Source organism: Colobus angolensis, unplaced genomic scaffold (assembly GCF_000951035.1).
Source record: "Colobus angolensis palliatus isolate OR3802 unplaced genomic scaffold, Cang.pa_1.0 Scaffold280, whole genome shotgun sequence".
Taxonomy (NCBI): Eukaryota; Metazoa; Chordata; class Mammalia; order Primates; family Cercopithecidae; genus Colobus; species Colobus angolensis.
In genome coordinates, this window is record NW_012116044.1 from 1,631,136 (window position 1) to 1,654,600 (window position 23,465).

The 23,465-nt window shown below is 38.5% G+C and overlaps 2 protein-coding genes across 3 annotated transcripts in view; one reads left to right on the forward strand and one right to left on the reverse strand.

Moving 5' to 3' along the window:
- The window catches only part of NUDT6 (nudix (nucleoside diphosphate linked moiety X)-type motif 6), a 36,795-nt gene extending 28,275 nt beyond the window's left edge, over positions 1-8,520 (reverse strand). Inside the window, exons 1-2 of the mRNA XM_011948625.1 lie at positions 8,250-8,520; positions 3,338-3,541 (exon numbers count right to left, since the gene is read on the reverse strand). Coding sequence (XP_011804015.1) covers positions 3,338-3,541; positions 8,250-8,487 — 442 coding nt within the window. The 5' untranslated portion in view covers positions 8,488-8,520. The remainder of the gene's footprint in view (positions 1-3,337; positions 3,542-8,249) is intronic.
- A 2-nt stretch (positions 8,521-8,522) lies between these two features.
- Positions 8,523-23,465, forward strand: part of SPATA5 (spermatogenesis associated 5) — a 377,786-nt gene continuing 362,843 nt past the window's right edge. For both annotated transcript variants that reach the window (XM_011948623.1, XM_011948624.1), the window contains exons 1-7: positions 8,523-9,219; positions 13,464-13,588; positions 14,867-15,024; positions 19,241-19,299; positions 19,900-20,541; positions 21,810-21,939; positions 22,185-22,241. In XM_011948623.1, the coding sequence (XP_011804013.1) occupies positions 9,057-9,219; positions 13,464-13,588; positions 14,867-15,024; positions 19,241-19,299; positions 19,900-20,541; positions 21,810-21,939; positions 22,185-22,241 (1,334 nt within the window). In that variant the 5' untranslated portion in view covers positions 8,523-9,056. The remainder of the gene's footprint in view (positions 9,220-13,463; positions 13,589-14,866; positions 15,025-19,240; positions 19,300-19,899; positions 20,542-21,809; positions 21,940-22,184; positions 22,242-23,465) is intronic.

Genomic DNA, 23,465 nt, shown 5'->3' on the forward strand with positions numbered 1-23,465 from the left:
TGATAAATGCTATGTAGAGATAGAATATAGAGAAGGAATAAATATGTGTAACATGGGGAAAAGTAATTGAAATGCAATTGAAATGAAAACATCACACTTGAGTATTTTAAGGCAGGAAGGAAAATCACAAGTGAGATATAATTAACGTTAACGTTGGCTTCTATTAGAAAATGTAAACTATAATTTAATTGGACTTTACAAGAAGTAGAATGCCAAAGAAATGCCAAGGAAACTTACTCTTAAATTTTAATAATTTGTGGTTACTCAAATTGAACTTCTCCCTAATGAATTCACTGTAAACATGAGCATAGCATGAGAGACAAAACCAGCACCACTAAAGCACAATTTGAGCGACCCCTGCTGGTCACAACATAAAAATTATTATTATGATTAGGCACTGTGCTTCAATGCACATTAGCTCAGGTATAAATCACAATTATGTGAGTGATATGAGTGTCTGACTTCATATGGCTCTAAATGGTAGAACTGGGACTAACAGCCAGTCTGTCTGGATTTTAGGCAGGCACACTCTTCTCACTGTGCAATGCTGCCCCTCCACAACACTGAAACTGCTCTCTCAGAAGGCTCACATTTCCATCCCATTCGTTAAAAAAAATTGAGTATTTACTTTATGCCAGTCACTGTCTTTAGCCTGAGGATATCGTGGTGACCAAGATAGATAAAATATCTGCCTTTATGGAGTCTGTATTATTGTGGTGGAGATTAAGTGATACAATATAATTAATTATATATACATGATATAACAGAATTTTAGACTGTGATAAATGCTATAAAGAAAAATAGAGCTGGATAAAGGGACAAGGAATGATGGCACTGGTGTGCAGGGAGAAGTTACTTCTAGACAGGAGGGTCAGGAGCTTTTCTGAGAAGGAGACACTTGAGCAGAAACTTTGGCTATAAAGAACTAGATAAAGAAAGTTCTGGAGAAGCGTGCCGCAGGAAGAGGAGCCAGTAGATGTCAAGGCTCTGAGCCAGACACAAGCTTGCTAAGTTTGAAAAGCAAAAGAAAGCAATGGCTCATGCAATTCCAGCCACATCTGCCTTCAGTAGTTTACAACAAATATCAATTATTTTTCTTTCCACCTAAAACTCTGCACCCCAGCCTGGGCAACATGGCGAAATCCTATCTCTACGAAAAATATAACAATTAGCCTGGCATGGTGGTGCATGCCTGTAGTCCCAGCTACTTGGGAGGCTAAGGCAGGAGGATCACTTGAGCTAAAGAGGTCGGAAGGAGCCCAGATCATGCCACTGCATTCCAGCCTGGGTGACAAAGTCAGACCCTGCCTCAAAAGAAAAAAAAAAGCAAAACAAAAAACAACTCTGCATCTTTACAGAACAATTTCTTACATTACCTTGTCCACAGCCCCAATAGTGGCTTCAAATCCTAGTTAGTGCTCAAGATTGGTCAAGTGCTGCATTTCCTATTCTTTGAGCTGCTTTAAACTATAATGCACAATATAGTACTTAGTTATCAACAGGTCCTTCATAGGATACTCTTTTTGCATATATTACCAATTCTGTGGTAATAACTGGGAACTCTTAAGAGTCTGTGCCCATGAATGATAATTATTTGTATAACTTTCCTTTGAAGTCTGAGGCTGTCACTAAATTATTGAGTAGGATCTTTTGAAATAGAGCTGAATGGAGAGTTTCTGAATGTCTACTTGCTACAGGGAAGCAAGACAGGGACAGAGAGGACATTATTAGGCATTCTTGAACAACTCCTTGAAAAGCCTTTAGAAAAGCCTTGAAAAGCAAACTCCCTTAGAAACTCTTGTAAATTATATAAAGGCAAATAAAATTATTAATTAAATAATGTTTTATTGTTTTTATTTATTAAGGTCATAAGGATTCCTTACTATTATAGTTTTTCTGGAAATCTAAGAATTTCCTTAACTCTAGTCCTTAAAGGGTAGTACTGAGACCACCAGCAGCAGCAGCAGCAGCAGCAGCAGCAGCAAAAACAGAAAAAGCCAGGAAAACCATCTGAATTTTCAGGCCCCACCCCAGACCTACTGAATCAGAAACTCTGGATATAGGGCCCAGCAAGCTGTTGTAAGATTCCAGGTGATTTTGATGCAATCTACAATTTGAGAACCCCTGTCTTACTCCGAGGGAAGTCTTCTCTCAACTTTCTTATGTCTCTGAAGTTAATCAGCCACTTCAAAATTCTACTCCACACTTAAATTACACTATTTTAAACAACTGTTCGGCACAATAATGTAAATATTATTAAGAAGTAATGTTCAAATCATTGAAAAGTTGGTTTGTTTTACCTGAAATTCAACATAAAAATTATCATTTACTTTACAAATTCACATAATTAGTGCTAACATGTTTTACTCTATAATAAATTTATTCCCTGATCCCAATTCAGTGCTACTATTTGAGTAGTGAAGTTTAATTATATGTGTAAAATATATTCAAGTATATCTTTTGGAAAACTAAACACTAAACTTGTTTTCTGTGTTGCTGTCTACTGATTGAGGCAAACTTCATCTATTTAAAAAGCACTATGTAATAGATACTGTAGCCCCCTTGTCCAGTTTTGCTTTCTGTGGTTTCAGTTATACAAGGTCAACCATGGTCTCAAAGTGTTACATCACTACTCTTGTGCTTTGGGGCCATTAATAAGGAAAATAAGGGTTATTTGAACCCAAGTACTGTGATACTGGAACAGCTGATCTGATAACAGGGAAGGCTACTAAGTAACTAATGGATGGGTAGCCTATAGATACACTGGACAGGGGGATGATTCACAGCCTGGGTGGGACAGAGCAGGATGGTGAGAGATTTCATCACACTACTCACAACAGCATGCAATTTAAAACTTAAGAGTCTTTTCTGGAATTTTCCATTTAGGTCATAATGCCTGTCATTCACCTCACTTCACCTCATCATGCAGGCGTTTTATCATTTCATACCATCCCAAGAAAGGTGAATACAAAACAATATTTTGAGAGAGACCACATTCACATAACTTTTATTACAGTATACTTTTATAACTGTTCTAATTTATTATTAGTCATTGTTAATCTCTTACTGTGCCTAACTTATAAATTAAACTTTATCATAAATATGTGTGATAGGAAAAAACATGGTATATATACAGGGTTTGGTACTATCTGCAGTTACAGGTACCCACTGGGGGTCTTGGAACACATCCTGTGCAGATAAGGTGGAACAACTGTAATCATTTAATCAAATAACTCATTCCACATGAATAAACTATTTGCTTAGCTGTAACAAGCAAGAAATTGGGTGAACTTCTAAAAAGTTAATTCTGGTTGTCATGAATTTGAGTTTGAATTACCTGCAACTCCTACTTGATGTGAAGCATATCCTGGTAATCTGCTGGGCCCTTCTCCCAGCCACAGAGTCAACGTTGATGAATCCGATTCTGCATGGTGAAAGCAGAAGCCCAGGGAAGCGGCAGGGGCAATAAATCGGCTTTGGAGGATGGGAATGTGCAGCCATACAGCTGTTCTACCTTCTGATCGCCATTGCTGTACTGCAGCTAAATGCAGAAGAAAAAAGTCTAAATAATTTCCAAAGAAACGAGTGGAATAAATTAAAACTCACCTCAGGGTTTCACCTCCTCCATGAAGCCATCTTTAAGCAAAAGAGGTCCCCAAATGTCTTGTTCACATCGTTGGCACTGGAACTACCATGTTTTATAATAACCACCTTGTTTATATGATTTTTCCATCAGACTGAATTCCTTCAGAATAAAGTCAGAACACTGCTGACCTTTGTATCTATACCACCAAAGACAATGCTTGGCACATAACAGATGTTTTGTAGTTTCAGAGTGGACAAATAAATGGATTTACACCAAATCAAATACCATTTTAATGCTGTTCCCTTTAACATCCTTAGGTTTAATCTTAATGACAATTATGGACTTCTATTTTTTTCTTCCTTTAGGAGTTCTGTTATGTTTTTAATGTATAAATTTCATGGTAGTTAAACTTTTGTTTTTAAATAATGTATGCTGGTTCTAGAAATTTTGAAAAAAAAATGAAGAAATCAAACTTCACATTTTACTAGCATATAGGAATAAAATTCTAATTTTACTTTATTATAGATAATATCATGATGAACATAATCATAGGTTTTCTATCTTTGCCTTCTTTAAATTCTCTTACTTTATTACTTAAGATTGAGCCAGGAGAAAAAGATGCTAATATCTATTTGAAACTTACTAAGTTCCAAGCACTTTATATATATTATCTCATTAAGTACACAACCATGAAAGGTATTACTACCTGAAGTTTATGGGTGAAGGAATAAATACTTCAGTTTTGGAGTTTTTAGAAAAACTTTTCAGATCACTTTCTTCATCCATCATCTCACTTAATCTTTATAATAACCCTGTAAAGCATGTGTGTGTGTGTGTGTATGTGTGTGCATGTGTGCACGCATGTAAGTGTGTGTGTGTGTCTGTCTTCGGGGGTTGATTATATATCTAATAGTTAATTAACTTTCCCTTCTCTTTTCCCTAGCTCTGCAGTAAGCTCCTCTCTTTTAAGGACAATGTTCTATACCTCTTTGAAAGTTGGTGTGCCTAGCACAGTGACAGACACATGGGGCCTTTAATAGAGACCTCCTGATTTGAGTTAGCATGCTATGCAGTTATGGGATCAGGTCCTACTCACCTTGCTCTCTTTCTCTGATGTCATCTTTTAAAAATTGAGGTAAAGTACATAAAGTGAAATGTACAAATCTTAAGCGTACATTTCATGAGATTTGACATATGCATATACCCGTAACTCACACTTTAACACTATAGAACATTTCTATCACTCCATAAATTTTACATGTGCCCCTTCCCAGGCAATCCTTCCAATCAAATTAAAAGGCTAATTTCTAAAAGCCATGCTATTTGCTTACTGTTTTATAGCTACACTCTTTGTCTTGGAGAATCCACTCTCACTGCATCAGCTGACATCTACATGAGGATGGCTGCCCAGTCCTGATCTCACTGAATACTAAACTTTCTGTTCTCCAGTTGCTCCCAGACATTTCCTGTCCTGAAGGTTACCACTTCAAACTTAACAAAATGTGTTCAAAACGGAATCTTTTTTTTTTTTTTTTTTGAGACAGAGTCTTGCTCTGTCGCCAGGCTGGAGCGCAATGGCGCAATCTCAGCTCACTAAAACCTCTGCCTCCTGGGTTCAAGCGATTCTCCTGTCTCAGCCTCCCAAGTAGCTGGAATTAAAGGCACGCGCCACCACACCCAGCTAATTTATGTATTTTTAGTAGAGAAAGGGTTTCACCATATTGGTCAGGATGGTCTTGATCTCTTGACCTCGCGATTCACCCACCTCAGCCTCCCAAAATGCTGATATTACAGGTGTGAGCCACCGCACCTGGCCCAAACTGAATCTTACACCCCAAACTAGCTTCATTTATAAGCTTATTTATTTCTGGCACCAATGCTTGAAACCTTAGAATCATTTTTAAATTGCTTTCTTCTTTTCTCTAATAAGCTTTATTGCTTTTTCGTCCCCCACCTCCCATTCCCATTGCTAATATCTATCCTTCAAAGTCCAGCTCATATTCCAGGTCTTTGACCAAAGTCTTTCCTAACCACTGCTCATGAGCTCACCATTATATGAATTTAAAGACTAGTATGTATGTACAATTTATTAGAACTTATTACATATGACCTAATGATATCTCTCCCATTAGCTATTTCTTCGAATCCTATTTAATATTTTATGCATTTGCAATCCTCCAGGTTAACCCTACATTATGCACTGGGGCTCAATTTGTACTAATGAAATGATTGGTTTGCCTAAAGTCACATAGCTAGTTGGTGGCATGGCAGGGACCAGAACCAGCACTATTTCATTACTGATGCAGATATATTATGCGTGAAGCTAACAAAATATTGCCTGATTATCCCTCTAACTTTAGTTGATGGTAACAAAACATCAATAGTTCATGTTCTGAAAGAATATGAAGTTAGCTTCTTATTCCACTAAGAATATGGACTTCTTAGTCCATAAAGACTAAGAATAGTCTTTATTCTTAAAGACTAATAGTGGACTTCATGTGTAAATAGTCTCTCTTTATAGGCCCTACCATTCAGTTAGTTTTGTTCAATTATAACAACAGAACCAGCAGGAGTTCTTCAAGGTAGCATAATGCAGTGAGTAAGACAGGTGTAGAGCCAGGGCAAGTACTTTTTCTCTCTGTGCCTCAGTACTGTCATCTTTAAAATGGGAATAATAATACTATCTACCTCAAAGGGTTGTTAGGAGGATGAAATGAATTACTATTTGTAAAGATCCTAAAATATCTACCACTAAGTGCAACAAAATTTGTTTTATTGAAAAAATATAACAAGTATTTGGTACTTAAGTTTACAAATTAGTTTCATCTTTGATCAACGCATCTATCCAGAAATTAGAGCTGGCATTATTCACAAAAAGCAAGCTAAGAAGCAAATATTTTCAGGGGCAATTTGCCTAATGCCTGGCTAAGCCCATGGCAGAACCTGGTACTTGAACCCAGAATGTGCAACTCCAAATTGAACAGCTTTCTGCTTTGCTGATTGGGGTAGTGCTTTGTTCACCTGTTTGGTCATTGATAAGTATCAGTGTGTGCAACACCTGTGTCTACCCACACACTGGAAGATAAATTGGTTGATTCTCCTATTAGTGACATCGTTGCAGTCTAAGTGGGCTTGTCAGCAATTACTACCAAGTAGGAGAGAAAATAATGTGAAGAGGTAAGAAGTCGGGAATGAGGATGAGTAAACATAGAAATAACTAGCTCAATTAGATTTACAGATATGCTTCTTGCCGTATTGCTCAATAGGATAAAGATTATTTTGAGTTTCCAGTGTGAGAGATCTTTCCATAGTCGAATTTGCATGCTATGCCTTCAATTAGATTATAAGACCCTCAGAGGCAGTTTGAAAAACTGCTGCACCACTAAATCAAGGACTTCTTCCAAAGTGAAGGCTCCTCCATCCAAGCTTTCTTATCACTGGGCTCAAGGTTCAAAGCCAGTAGAAAGTTTTTTTTATTGAAGACTGAAACCACCCACCACCTTCCCTGGTTAATCATAAAAGAAGCGTTATTCTAAAAAACCTCCAGTTCTTGCTGGGACAGCTATTGACCCAATTTGCATACAAATGTGACACTTTGAACCTCTCTGGTTTACTATTTGATAGCCCAACAGGGTGACTATATTCAATAATGATTCAGGCTGGGTGCAGTGGCTCCAACCTGTAATCCCAGCACTTTGAGAGGCCAAGGCAGGAGAATCAGTTGATCCCAGGAGACTGAGACCACCCTGGGTAACACAGTGAGACACGTTTCTAGAAAAAATAGAAAAAAGTCAGCCAGATTCGCGCCTGTAGTCCCAGCTACCCATGAGGTTGAGGTGGGAGGATTGCTTGAGCTCGGGGTTTGAGGCTGCAGTGAACCGTGTTCCCACCACTGCACTCTAGCCTGGGAGACAGAATGATACCCTGTCTCAAAAAAAAACAAAAAACTTGTACATTTAAAAATAACTAAAAGAGTAACTGGATTGTGGTTGAATGCTTGTGGTGATGAATATCTCATTTACCCTGATGTAACTATTACACATTATATACCTGTATCAAAATAGCTCATATGCCCCATAAACATACACACCTACTATGTACCCACGAAAATTAAAAATTAAAAAAGAAAAAGTCTCTTTGGTTCACTCAGTCCACCACCCGTATTAGAATGTAAGGCAGTTTTTTTTCCTTGGGAAAAGTGTCCGACAGAACCAAGGCTCGGTAAAGGATAGTAATAATGTAATAATATTAACAAACATCTACTGAGCTTTAAATAAGTGGCAGGCACTGTGCTGTGCACTTCATATCCATTATCCAAATTTACTCTCAGTAATTCCAGGAGTTCCTATTACCGGGGTCTACGTAAGAGGAAATGGTGGTTGACGGCAATTTCCGAATGTCCCACACTAGAAAGTGGACCAGCAACCAGCGTTGCAGATCCCAAAGTCCGGAATCTTCACCATTTCACCCAACCGCCTTAGAGGCCTCCCAGCAAAAGGTCTAAGCACAAATGCTCCAGAAAACAAGTCCGGGTCACGCGTGCCTTCTCCCCTTCCCTCTGGGCTCGATACTGGTGCACAGAGCGACTAGGGAGTGGGGGCCGCGGTTACTTCATTAGAAAAGCTCTGAAGCCCCGGGAGCCCTTCGTCCCAGGCGCACTTGCCCTGCAAACCCTTCTGGAAGGCGGCAGCGTCCAGGCGGTCCAGCGCGTCGAGCTGCGCCAGGCGCACCGAGATGCCCCCGAATCTGTCCAGCTCGCCCTGCAGATCGCACGTTCCAACTGGGGGATTCCGCACGTAACCCTGTGCGCCCGAGGCCCCGCGGTAACCCGCCGAAGGCCCAGGGCTGTACGTCTGGGAAAGCACCGCACGCCAGCCGGCCCAGCTCAGTAGCGGCCGCATCTTCACGCCGCCTCATTCGCTCGATACCCAAATGACCCTTCCGCGCGCCAGAGCGGAGATCGCGGCCGTACATTTTAGAAGAGTGCCATCAATTCCCTCAGAGTTGAGCTGGGGTTACTACGCTGCAGAGCTATGCCAAGAAGACTGCGAAGTCGTCCACCAGCCCCTCTCAGCAATTTGTCCCGCTCCAGTTAAGCGGGGAAAACCTCCTCCCCCACCGCCACCCACTTATTTTGTTTGGTAGTTTAATTCAACAGACGTTGGTTTAGGAATGGGGAAGCCGGGAGGAGATGCAAAAACGTCCTGTTTTTCAGAAATTCACAGTCTAAGTGGCAGTTCCGTTCCCGGAACCTACCGTCTTTCGCAGACGCCGTTCCAGGTGTTCCAAAGATTGCTGGTTTTGAAAACCTCAGTCCTTCCCACCACGCTGTCCGCTGCTGCGCTCCACTCTGGGGATTACGGCGCAGGGGCGGAACCTCGCTGACTTCTGCCCCGGAAGTTTTTCTCTCAGTGGAAGCGCGCACGTTGAGTCGGCTTTTCTACTGCTTCGGCCAGGTTGCCTTGTGATCATGTCTTCCAAGAAGAACAGAAAGCGGCTGAACCAAAGCGCGGAAAATGGTTCGCCCTTGCCCTCTGCTGCTTCCTCTTGTGCGGTGGCACGGGCTCCTTCTGCTGAATCAGATTTAGCGGCAGCCGCCGGGACGCTGACGGTGACCAACTTCTTAGAAAAGGGTAAAGAACTCCGGGAGGGAGACTAGGGGCGGAGGGGGGCAACCTGAGGGGAGGGAGACTCAGTGATACTGACTTAGGGTGCAGAGACTTTTGAAATTTGGATGTGGCATGGGTCTGAATGCGGCACAGAAGCGTGTAAGACTTCCGTATGTAAGAAGCATGCAAACGTAGCCGCGCCTGCACTGGAGAAGTTAGGCTGAAATGGTTTATCCGTATCCAAGGCGTCTCTTGTAAATTATTTTGATTTTTTAAGTTGCACTTGAAACGCTTTGTCTCCTTTAACATTAACGACATATTTAATTGCAAAATTGTTCGTAACTAGCTAACATGGGATACTTATCCTAAAAAACTAAATAACCAATAAAGTAAAAATGTGGATCACTCTGCCTTTAGGAGTGATGATATAGCATTTTCTTCCAGTACTACACAGGTTATGATATTTAATAACTGCTAGTAACTGCACACTGCTGTTAGCAGTATATATAGCTCATCTAATTTCTACAGAAGCCGTGACCGATGGGTATAGTAATGACCGTTTTATAGGGGAAGAAAAGGCAACGTGATTCCATTCAGGCTACACGGGTACTAAGAGGCAGAGCCGATATTTGAGTCCAGATGTGTTTGACTTCAAAGCCATTGTCCCAGATGACAGCTCCCTTGATTTGGGAGAACGAATTTATACTTAAAAGTCTTATAAATTGAGTTATAAATTGAAATTTTATATTTGATGTGTAATAGCTTTGAACAATGGACCAGACTAAACTAGTGGCAACATTTTTTATGTCTAATCAGACCTTAAAGACGATTTAGGTCTTTAAGACCATGTTCACATGGTATTTTCACTCTTCCTTAGGTATGGGAGGACAACTTGTTCTGTCATGAAGGTTTAACTTGTTTTTGAACTAGATCCTTCCCATTGACATCTAAACATGCTCATTTCTCTTCCATCTTAAATCGGAACAAAAGCTCCACATTTTCTTCCTGCAACCATCTCTCTGTCCATTACCAAACTTCTAAAATGGAGTGGTCTCTGCCGCCTCATCACTTACATACTCTCCTTAGCCTATTCCTCTTTGACTTCCACCCCGTGGTTCCATGGAAATTGTTCCTGGTGTGGTCTCCGAGCGTCTCCATGTTGATAAACCTTACTTGACCACAGCAACTTTTGGTATTTTTGACCATTTCCTCCTTCTTGAAACACTTCTTATTTGTTGTCAAACTTTTTTTTCCTCTCAGTAAATCCTCTCTTCTTAGCAAGTTCATCCAGTGCCCAGAGTTTCTCATCCATAGTCTCTTCAGTGTCAGATTTATATTTGTAAATCTTTTGTTTTTGCGCCTTGATATAGTTGTCTTTTAGCCAAGTACTTCTCAAGCTCTCTGTGGTGAAGACTTTAACATTTACAATAGGTCACAGGTCGGCATTTTTATAAAATACAGTCAAAATGATTTTCTAGAAAAATAAGGAAAAAATTTTATTAAACAGATGTGAAATTATTCTGCAAATTTCAATAAAAGCTTCTAAACACTTATTCTCATGTTTTGCACTTGTCACGAAGCACTGACAAATCGTCGTGGGCCATATTTTGAATATAGTACTGTACAATCACTCTTCTCATGAGTGTCTCAAAGATACTTCAGGACTAACTTCATGAGCCTGTGTTTCCTCCAACAAAACAAACTCTCATTCTGTTCAGCTTTTTGCATTGCAAAATTCAGAAACCTAAGAGTCATCCATGACTCTCCCCCCCATATCTCACATACCTAGTTCACCACTAAATCATGTTTATTACCTAAATATTTTACATTTTCCTCTTCTACATGCCATTCCCACTGTTTCTACTTTAATTTCAGACGCCATGATCTCTCACCTGGACTGCTACAACAGCCTTTTAGCTGATTTTCCTGCTTCCAGTTTTGCCCCTTACTCGTTTTCTGTTCTGCAGCCAGAATGATCTTGTAAGATGCAGATCTTGTCATGACATTGCTTTTCATCCCTTTCTGGACTCCCATTGCTGTCAGAGTAATGACCAGCATCTTAATGCAGCCTGTTGCACTATTGTCCTGGGTGGTCTTGACCTTCTTTACATGGTTTCCCTATGTTTGTTTCCACCACTCTGCCTATACTCTCCTGAGGATGCGCCATAACACCTTCTGCCCAGGAACTTTGTACATGCTGTCTTCTTTGCTGAGAATTATCTTTTTCTTCTCTTCATTTAGTTAGTTCCTACTCTTCTTTCAGACCTGATTTTAACATCACTTCCTTTAAGAAACATTCTCATATTCGAAATCAGGTCAGATCCCACATTATAGGCTCTCCTGGCACTCTAAGTAATTTTTTCATTGTATTAATCTTAGTTTATAATTTTACAGCTATTCACTGATTGTTTAATAACTCACTCATCCTACAAGGCTATAAACTCTGTGAGACCAAGGACTTGTGGACAAAAGTGCCTAGCATAGTATCTGCCATATAGTAGGCATGTAGTACTTATTTGCTGAATGAATAAATGAAGGGTGGATGGTTGTTTGAAATTATCTTTACTATCTTGTTAATCTGATACTTAAGGTGCTTAATCAATGTGAAAGTACTTAATGGGGAAATTAGATGTTGACATATTTTTAAAGTATTAGAGGAGTGAGGTGAGAAGGGAACTCTGTGGACAACTTGAGTAGACCTGTGTAGTGTAAGCAGAGAACACAGTGGTGATGTTTTGGAAAATGAGACCGGTGGATGGGAATTTGAACATGATTACCCTTGAAAGAGAAGGTGGAGAATAAATCCTGGGGCATGGAGAATATGCTGGATAGGGTGGAAGGAGAAGTGGAAAACTAACGTCTTGGGAAGGACTGAGAACACTTATGTGGTAATTGTCAAGAGGGAAAGGTAGTTCATTGAGGTTTAGGAAGAAAGAGGTAGGAACTGAATATTATGAGATCATCTAACGGCAGTATGCTTTGCTGTTAATGACCAGCAAACTATATAAGATACCTAATGCTCATTGAAAGATTGAATTTGTGTCCAGCTTCTTGTATTATGCAGTATGTGTTAATTTCATTTTATACTCAGTGCTGTTCATCTTAGCTTTATGAGATGCTTTGTTTTTCTAGATTTGCACCTCTTGTAAGAAGAAAAAGAAACGTGTTGGGGAGTTATTTTGTAGTGACAGAATAATATAAATCATATTTGTACCTTATGGTTTTGCTTTCATTGATTTTCTTTTTTATTACAAAATATCTGTTTTCTGATTATTGAGGAAAACTTAGGTAGATCTCTGTGATTATGGTATATATGTTTACAATAAATTTTATAATGAAGTTGTGACATTTTAAAATTACTTAAGTGTTTCATGGATTTTGCGCTGAAAAGAAAAACATTGTATACTCATTTACTACATTTATTCATTTTATGGCCATTTATTGTGCAACTGCTGCATTTAATACATTGTAAGCATTGGAGATACAGAGAGAAATGGGACCCAATTCCTGCTTCAAAGCAGTATACAATTAAGGAGAAAGACTAAAACAAATGAATATTATGATAAATGCTATTAACGCAGCACAGGGTGCTGGAGGAATTAGAGGAGGGACACCTAGCTAAATATGGAACTTGGTGGAGGTGGGGTGGATAGGAAGGAGTGGAAATGTCAGCACATCATTTTCAGAGGTGTTGTTAACTGGACTGAATTCTGGACCCCCTTTTTCAGCCAAAAGTTGAAATCACTAGTGGTGATTTCAGTCAGTGTGTTTGTGTAAAGAAGATGACTTGTGTTACTATCTTTATCTATTCTTGGTAATACAGAAGAAAAAAATCTGGTGGTGACCATAATGTGGGGCAGAAGTAGAAACATAACTTAATCCTCTAGAGCCAGATGGATGTTCCAGTTCCCAGTTCAATCCTTTGAATACTAGTAGCTGACTCAACTTTGAACTTAAAGCTCAGAGACTCTCTTTTGCAATTATGTTTAGTTCTTAAAGAAATTAGAGACTCAGAAAAAAGGAAACCAATGCTCACCCCATAAAACATCTTCTTTTTAGTTAATACTTAATATGTTGCCAGTAGACCCTCAAAAGCGTTTGATTTTAAATCTGTTTGTTATAACAAAAGTTGGAACACTAGTTTCTCCACGGTATGATAAGTACATTCATCTGGTTATATGGTTAGAGTATTTTTATTTACTGCAAAAGAAAGCATGCTTTAACTTCTGTTACAAAGTAGTAAAAAATAATTTTCTTTTCCTTCATAGTAGATGACAGAATTCCTAAAACATTCCAGAATTCCCTTATTCATCTTGGACTCAACACTATGAAGTCTGCAAATATATGTATAGGTCGACCAGTGTTACTTACTAGTTTGAACGGAAAGCAAGAGGTAAGAGTCTTTTGCATTTCCTTAGTTTAGAAATAAAGACTGAACATTGCAAATCCAAAAATCTAAACTCTGTAATGCTTTTGAGTGCTGTCGTGGTCAAAGGAAATGCTCATTGGAACATTTTGGATTTCAGATTTGGGATGCTTAGCCAGTAAACATAAGGCAAATATGCCAAAATCGAAAATTGAAAATGCTTCTGGTCCTAAGCATTTTGGATAAGGGATACTCAACCTGTGTTTGAGATGTTTCTGATTTTAATTTTCAACACAAGCAGGAATAAATGAAAAACTGTATTTTAAAAGACATTAATGTGTATAGTAACTCTCTGTTCCTTTGCTGTGTATGACTCTGCTGGGCATAGTAGCCCCTAAAATGTTATGTAGAGAGAAGTGTTTCCTCCGGTGGTAGTGACAGTATTTCTCCCTGTCAGTTAGTTATATTTCTTTATAAAAATATTATTTTGGGGTAAGAAGGTCACCTGTTCTGTATGTAAATATTTTATCATTCTCCCTGGTTTCAGCTGTTTCTCCTTGCTGTCATTCTTCATACCTGAGATTCTCAGCCTAGAACCTTTCCTGGATCATTTTTGGCAACTTGGCTTTCTCCTCTGCTACCAGCCCCTTATCTTTCCTGGCTTCCTTTGATGCTTTTCTGATCTGCTGGGGATCCTCTGGAAATACTTTGAATTTTTTTTTGTCTGCTGATGGCACCCCTTTTATTCTTTTAATTTTTCTGGCTTATACTTTAAAGTTCCTTTACTGTGTCTTGTAGAAGAGAGGACTATAAGTGTGTGAGCTCAAGCTAGAAATTTTCGCTCCCCCCTCTTAACGTTTAAATTTGATAAGACCCAGGTTCTGACAAAGCTCTTGTTTTGTGTCCCTATGTCCTGGATGTAGTTTAATTTCCAGGCTGAATTACTTTACAAGTTATCTTGCCTTAATATTTTTGTCATTTCCTCATTATCACTTGTTAATGCCTTTATCTTTTTTCATATGTCTTTCATATCTTCTACTGTCTTCACTGTGGGATAATTCTTGCTCTTTAGAAAAAGAAGTAATATTATTAAAAAGTTTATTTTTCATGAGCCCTTATAGTATTTAATTTTTTAAAAAAATGCAATTTGTCTTATTGCAATTGGTATCAGATTATAACTCTTTTTGGGTAAAGACTGTATTTTGCATATCTAAGTACTTGACTGTCCTTAGCATTCTACCTTGTAAATTGATGGTATTCTATGAATATTTATTTTCTAACATTTTTATTTCCTCTGTCTGGCAGGTCTATACAGCGTGGCCTGTGGCAGGATTTCCTGGAGGCAAGGTTGGCCTGAGTGAAACGGCACAGAAGAATGTGGGTGTGAGGCCTGGTGATGCCATCCAGGTCCAGCCTCTTGTGGGTGCTGTGCTACAGGCTGAGGAAATGGATGTGGCACTGAGGTTTGGCTCTTCTTTGGTGACTATCTGGATCAAAGCTGCCCAGTAGAAATATAAGAGTCACAAATGTAAACCACATAAGTAATTTTGCATTTTCTTGTAACATTTTAAAAAGTAGAGAGAAACAGGTACAAGGAATTATAATAGTACGTTTTATTTAACCAATATATGTAAAAATGTATTTTAACATGTAATTATAAAAAATTACCAATAAGGGCTGGGCACGGTGGCTTATGCCTGTAATCCCAGCACTTTGGGAGGCCGAAGTGGGTGGATCACTTGAGCTCAGGAGTTCAAGACTAACCTGAGCAATATGGTGAAGCCCTGTCCCTACAAAAAATACAAAAAATAAAATTTCTAGGCATGGTGATGTGTACCTGTAGTCCCAGCTATTTGGGAGATGGAGACAGGAGGATTGCTTGAGTCTGGGAGGTGGAGGTTGCAGTGAGCTGGGATTGCACCACTGCACTCTAGCCTGTGTGACAGAGTAAGACTGTGTCTCAAAAAAAAAAGTTACCAATAAGATATTTTACATCCTTTTTTTCAAACTAAGTCTTCAAAATCCAGTGTGTATGTTACACTTATAGCACATCACAGTTGAGACTAGCCCCATTTTAAGTATTTGATAGCTATATGTGCTGAGTGGCTAGTGGTCACTTGTGTTATATTAGACAACCCAAGCTAAATGAGTGCTATGTAATTTATAGACTAAGGACTTTTATTTTCCATGATTAGCGTATGCCCTGATATTTTAGGTGAGAGTAATTTTCATTGATGAATATTTAGCAGTGTTTTTCACCTTGACTTGCAGTGTAATCAGGGCTTCTTACAGTTGTAAAGAAAAGAGTAGATTACTGTGAGTCAAACAGAAACAAGTTTTAATTAAGACTATGCAAGAAAAGAACTTGACTGTATATTTTAACTTGTTGATTATTCAATTTAGTAAAACAAACGGTCGTTACTATCAGATTTTAAAATAATCCCTCACCACAGGCTAATTGTTTGAATCTGCCTATCAAGATAGTTAAGGTATATCATCCATCCTCCTGGATATTCTATATCTAATAGGATTTCGACTCGGTTTACATATACAAGTCTTATCAAAAGTCATTTACAAAAAGCATCTTTTTATACTTTAATGTTGCCTTAGTAATAGTTTGGGGGATGTGTTTACATTATATGTAAGAACTACAAACCATTTTCTAGTTATCAGCTTGATTTTAATATGTTTTCTTCTCTTTTGCTACTATTGTAGATTTTAGACTTGAGTTTTGGCATATTTTTTCCTTTATAACAGGAAAATGTTTTCAGAGCTTATAGTAACAGTTTAATGAATAATAAAAGGCAGAAGGGACAGGAGACAATATGTTGACTACCAGCTGTATACAGAAGCTTTGTATATATTGCATGTATGTATACACACACACACATTTACCCTTCCCTTTTTAAACAGATGAAATAGCTTAATGAGAAGTAACTTGCCTAATATTTTATGAGGTAGTCAATAGTACTATTCCGATTAAACTGGATTATTCCTCAGACTATGTCTTAAAACAGTGCTGCAGGTAGCAGTAATTCGTTGACTGGAATTAGCATTTATGATGACCTGCAAGCTAGTCAGACCTCTTGAGTGCACAGCAGTCTTAGGTGAGTAATGATTGCTTATTATAGAGGACTGTATATGTTTTAAATGAAAACTCAGGTTTGAAAATTTTGTTTTAAAAAATCTTATGTTTTAAATATGGCAGCAGAGTATAGACAAGAAAGTTAATTTCCAATTGGGAAAATCATTTTAGTCTGCTTAAATCCTTCAGTTGCAACTGAAAGATTTTATAATTAATAGTAATGTTAGAGCTCCTTCTAGTGGAAATTGTTTTATGTGCAACTATTATTTTTTTAAAAGCAAAATTGGTTTGATATTTTTACTGTTCTTACATGTGTTTATAAATATCTTCTATTCAGAGTTTAACAAAAGCAATTTAAGTATAACTTGGTTTAGAGTTCCATAAACAAAAGTAAATGTATGCATTTAAGGAGATACATGCAATTTTCTCATTAGTTTATACATATATTTGATTCATGAAATTTCCCATTCTATTTCTTGCTCTTTCTTTTATATGAATATATAGTTGATTCTCATTATTTATGGTTAGTTATGTTCTATCAAAGTTGCCTTGAACATCGTTAGCAAATACTGAGACATTTCTTCTAGAGGGAAACATGTATGTATGTGTATATACATACATGCAACGCACACACACACAATGTATGTAGTGTATATATAATATAATACATACATACACACACATTTTACATAGATTATAATCTTAAAACTCCAAAATAATTCATTCTGGTGGATTTTCTTTTCTTTATTTTACAAAAGAGAAGAGGAGATTTAGAAGTGTTAAGGGACTTGCCTGAGGCTGCCCCGCTACAGGTACTAGTGTTGAGATTCAAACTCCCTCCAACTGGCCCCAGGCCTGGAACTTCTTCACTACACTGCCGTGTCCCCTGTCACTTCCATTCTCTGGTCATCTCTGAATGAGAGCTGAAACAGGGTGGAGAGTCACCTTATTCTATATGGTAACATGGGTGTTGGGTAACCCAAATTTTTTGCTGCTCTTCCGTGTCACTAATGACCACAAATGTTTTGTGAGTATTGATTTTGGGGTACACTAAATTTTTGAGAGTTGGTAAATTTGCAAATACAGCGTCCACAGGTATTGAGGATTGACTATGTTGTATTATTACTGATAAAAGTGATTGGAAGCCAGGCACAGTGGCTCACGCCTGTAATCCCAGCACTTTGGAAGGCTGAGGTGGGTGGATTGCCTGAACTTAGAAGTTCGAGACCAGCCTGGGCAACATGGTGAAACACTGTCTCTACAAAATGTATATATATGTAAAAATTAGCTGGCTGTGGTGGTGAACACCTGTGTTCCCAGCTACTCTGGAGGCTGAGGTGGGAGGATCACTTGAACCTGTGAGGTGGAGGTTGCAGTGAGCTGAGATCACACCACTACACTCCAGCCTGGGTGACAAGAGTGAGACCTTATCTCCAAAAAAAAAAAAACAAAACTGGAGAACAAGTTATTTTGACCAGATGGGCACACAGGCACATGCCACCAAGTCTGGCTAATTTTCTTTTGTATTTTTTGTAGAGGTAAGTTTTTGCCATGTTGCCCGGGCTGGTTTTGAACTCCTGAGCTCAGACGGTCCACCCACCTCAGCCTTCCAAAGTGCTGAGATTACAAGCATGAGCCACCATGCTCAGCTTCCAGTCACTTACACTTCCCCTTGAGCTAGACTGTCCCCCCTCCACTGGTCACTGACAGAACTAGACAGCTATTTGTCTCCCCTCCTGATATGGGCTGCTTATGCACAGAGGAGGAGGAAAAATGCTCTTGTTCTGAGAACTCTCGAAGAGCAGATTTCTTTATAAATGTATGATATTTAGATGTGTTCACTTCCTGCACTTAAGCAGCGCTCCGAGGAGACACAGTTATCATTAGGAAGGAGGGGATCTCATTTTTCCTCGGTCATGTCCTGTCTCCAGAAAAAACCTTCATTGTAACCATTATTCCCCTTTTTCCTACTTCTGCCTCTTCAAGTAACATACTGTATAGGACTAATTTTCTTGAAGAAATAATTTGTAAGTTATACTAAGAGAATGAAGTAAGTTATTAATAAGAGCCTTTTCTCCAAGCTAGGCAACTTTATAAAGGGAATTATTAGTTTAGGTCAGCATTTTAAAAATGTTTTTGACTATGACTCTTAATAAAAAATGGATTTTTTCATCAGATTCCATGTATATACACATCCATAGATATAGTGCTCATATATGTGCATATGTGTATGTATGTGTTAGAAGCTAATGTTTTACAAAGCAGTATTTACCCTTTCTATATTCAGTGTACCCTGCATTTCTTATTCTATTAACAAAGTGCTGAATGGGGCTGAGTCAAATGATTTCATTACCCTTGTGTTTTGAAGAACATTGATTTATGCCACTAAGGCAACAGATTCCAAATGATATTTTCATGGCTATATGTTTCTGAAAAATGTCCATCATTTCAAAATTGTATACATTATTTAAGGTTGCAGGTGGATTATTCTTTTGATTAAGTCTATATTATAACTATATACATGTAATTTTATACCAGTTTAGTTTCTGATGTACCTAGTGCTGATTTCTGTCCCCTTCTCATCCTTTTAACAGTGACAAAGATATGGAAATTAATGAAGAAGAACTGACTGGTTGTATTCTGAGAAAACTAGGTGAGACAAATATTTTAAATTGTTTTCTTAAGTTTTAAGCTGCAAGGCATCAGCAAATAAAGTGTCCTTAAGGGCTTATAATTGCACAGTAGTTTTCTTCAAAATAGCTTTGAGAGTATTCCCCTCAATGAATGAATATACTTTTAAGATAGGGATGTGTTACTTTTCCTGGTTAATTGGCAGTTGAGCAGTGGAAAGAATATATGACTTGTCTGTGGAAAGAGTCAGTGGTAGAATTGAGACTGTTCTTGCCCTTTCCAGTGAGAGATGCTATCTTGGGAGTGTTGGTCTGGGTGTGCCATTTTCATTTAGTTTATTACTGAATATGGAATGCCTGGCTATTTGTTGATGTGGTTGCTGGAATCTGAGATCTACTGTGTGTGGAGGATTTCAGAGAATCATCTTTTCCTTCTATCTCCAGATGGTGCTATATTATAGGGGAATATTAGGTCCTCAATATTTTATGAGAATTATTTTATTAATACTCTGCCTTTGATTTAGTCTTTTCAGTCAGATAGTAGATGAAATATATTGCTCTTTAAACATTAAATTGGTAACAAAAATTATGCTGACATGTATATTTAATAAATTATTTTCTAGATGGCAAGATCGTTTTACCAGGCAACTTTCTGTATTGTACATTCTATGGACGACCGTACAAGCTGCAAGTAGTGCGAGTGAAAGGGGCAGATGGCATGACGTTGGGAGGACCTCAGAGTGACTCTGACACTGATGCCCAAAGAATGGCCTTTGAACAGTCCAGCATGGAAACCAGTAGCCTGGAGTTATCCTTACAGCTAAGCCAGTTAGATCTGGAGGATACCCGGATCCCAACATCAGGAAGTACTCCTTGTATACCAGTTGATGACAGAATTACAAATAAAGCCAGTGATGTTTTGTTGGATGTTACACAGAGCCCTGGAGATGGCAGTGGACTTATGCTAGAGGAAGTCGCAGGTCTTAAATGTAGTTTTGAATCTGCCAGAGAAGGAAATGAGCAACTTGCCGAAGAAGAGAGACTGCTAAAGTTCAGCATAGGAGCAAAGTGCAATACTGATACTTTTTATTTTATTTCTTCAACAACAAGAGTCAATTTTACAGAGATTGATAAAAATTCAAAAGAGCAAGACAACCAATTCAAAGTAACTTATGACATGATAGGAGGCTTAAGTAGCCAGCTGAAGGCAATTAGAGAGATAATTGAATTGCCCCTCAAACAGCCTGAGCTTTTCAGGAGTTATGGTATGATTATCTTCAGTTTATTGCACCCAAAAATGTTAAATTCAAATTAAAAGATAGTTGACACTTATCTAGTGATTGCTCATCCTCTTTTCCTGTTTTTGTTTTCTGAGTAGTGGGTGTGAGATGTCAGTTGCTTTGGGAGATGCCAGTTAAATGGGCCATTTTCTATGCCTTGGTATTTTTAGGTTGTAATGTGAATTAGTGACAGCCTTGTCTCTTCTACGAGCGTATTTCCACAATTACCTGTATTGAATCTAGAATAAGTAGCTTGTCATGCTGGGTCATCTGTAATGACTGAAGAAATAAACCGTTCAAATACGTTAGATAAAACTTCTTTGTTAGGAAATGTAACTGTGTACCCATCTTTTTGCAGTGAAGCAGGTAATTAAGGGAATGGCTTGACTCAGGAAGCTCAGGGCTTCTGCTGCCTTGTTATTGCCAAGATACTTTGCATGTATTTGCTGTGTCTGATCTCTGCTTTTTCCTTTCTCATGAATCTTATATATACATACATGTATGTATATATATGTATGTGTAAAATGAACCCTTAGATTGGCATTTTGCTAGTACTTATGTACCGTTTATACTAGCAAACATATGTACTCTTCAAGGTGGTTAGTTCGAAAAAAACTGGGATTGGTGGCTGCACTATGTTTTTTGATAATTGAATTCTATGTGTGGAATGGGACATTGCAACAATGTTGGTGTGCAGTTTTTTTTTTTTTTTTTTAGACGGAGTCTCGCTCTGTCTCCCAGGCTGGAGTGCTGTGGCACGATCTCCGCTCACTGCAAGCTCACTGTAAGCTCCGTCGCCTCCCGGATTCATGCCATTCTCCTGCCTCAGCCTCCTGAGAAGCTGGGACTACAGGTGCCCGCCACCACGCCCGGCTAATTTTTTTGTATTTTTTAGTAGAGATGGGGTTTCACCGTGTTTGCCAGGATGGTCTTGATCTCCTGACCTCGTGATCCACCCGCCTTGGCCTCCCAAAGTGCTGGGATTACAGGCGTGAGCCACTGTGTGCCCGACCTTTTTTTTTTTTTTTTTTTAACCAACATGCTTCCCCTGTTCTGTGGTCTACAGAGAGAGAAAGTCATTGCTGGGGATCAGTGTTTGGACTAGTTAGTACATCTTTCTGGAGGGGGAGAAAAAAACTCTTGACTCCTTGTGATACAAGGTAAAGTTAAATTTTATAACTCATGTTTGAACTTCTTACATTTATAAGAAACCTGGTGATGGTGAATCTAGTGTTTTCTACTTTTTCTTCCAGGAATTCCTGCCCCTAGAGGAGTGTTACTTTATGGTCCTCCAGGTACTGGAAAAACAATGATTGCCAGGGCTGTTGCTAATGAAGTTGGAGCCTATGTTTCTGTAATTAATGGTCCTGAAATTATAAGCAAGTAAGTACATGTTTTAATAGAGTAAACTTAATATATTTCGAAAATGTGGTTTTTAGAAATGATTGTGTGGTATTCTGTCTGATATTTTGTACATTGAAATATTTTGCCTCTTAATAATTGTTTGGAAAATAATTTTTGAAACTAATTTTAAGTATTATAGAAATATTGAAAATTCAGATTAGCTTTTATAGACAAAGCTTAAAAACAATAAGAAATGGTCTTTAAATACATTTTATTTGTTATAGATTCTATGGTGAGACTGAAGCAAAGTTACGTCAGATATTTGCTGAAGCCACTCTACGGTACTTTTTATTTTTAAATGTTTTGAAATTAATAATCAAGGCTATATTAGTCAAAGTGAGATACTAGCACCTTATACAAAGCATAAACGGTAGTACAAAAATAATAGTGATAGTAGTAGAAATAGATTATAGATCTAATGAAATTCTATTTCTATCTAATCCTTAAAAGTTTGATAAATGTTATTAAATTACATAAAGTAGAAGAATTAAGACATAGTGCTTGATAAGTCATGTGACCTTGTTTGAGCATAGAAATCCATGACTTTCTTTGGGTGCTTAGGTGTATCTAATATGTTTAGTTTTTCTAGTAGACTGTATTACTGTAGCTCTTTATATTAGAACTTCGTTATGTTATACTTTGCTTCAAAGGGACAAATCTTTTACCCATTAAATAATGACTCTGGCTGGATGTGGTGGCTCATGCCTGTAATACCATCACTTTGGGAGGCCAAGGCAGGAGGATTACTTGAGCCCAGGAGTTTGAGACCAGCCTGGGCAACATAGTGGGACCCTGTCTGAAATTGGCTGGGCACAGTGGCTCACACCTATAATCCCAGTACTTTGGGAGGCCAAGGCAGGCAGATTACTTGAGGTCAGGAGTTAGGGACCAGCCTGGCCAACATGGTGAAACCCTGTCTCTACTAAAAATACAAAAATTAGCCAGGTGTGGTGGCAAGTGCTTGTAATCCCAGCTACTCGGGAGGCTGAGGCAGGAGAATCTCTTGGACCCGGGACGTAGAGGTTGCAGTGAGCTGAGATTGTGCCATCACACTTCAGCCTGGGGGACAAGAGTGAGACTTTGTCTCAGAAAAAATAAGTAAATAAATAAATATAATTAGCTGGGCATGGTAGCACATGACTGTAGTCCCACCTACTGAGGAAGCTGAGGCAGGAGGATCACTGAACCTGGGCGATCAAGGCCGTAGTGAGCCATGATTTCACTGCTGCACTCCAGCCTGGGCAACACAGACCCTGTCTCAGAAACAAACAAACAAACAAAAGCAAAACAGTGGTAGAGACATAGCTATATTACTAGTGATGTTATGTTTGACTAAGTTATAGACCAATATCCTAATACTCATTACAGTGTAACAATGAAACCTAAATTCCTGAACTCAAGTGATCCTCCCCCTGTAGCCTCCCAAACAGCTGGAACTTTAGGTGAGCACCACCATGCCTAACTAATTTTTGTATTTTTTTTTCTAGCAACAGGATCTTGCTGTG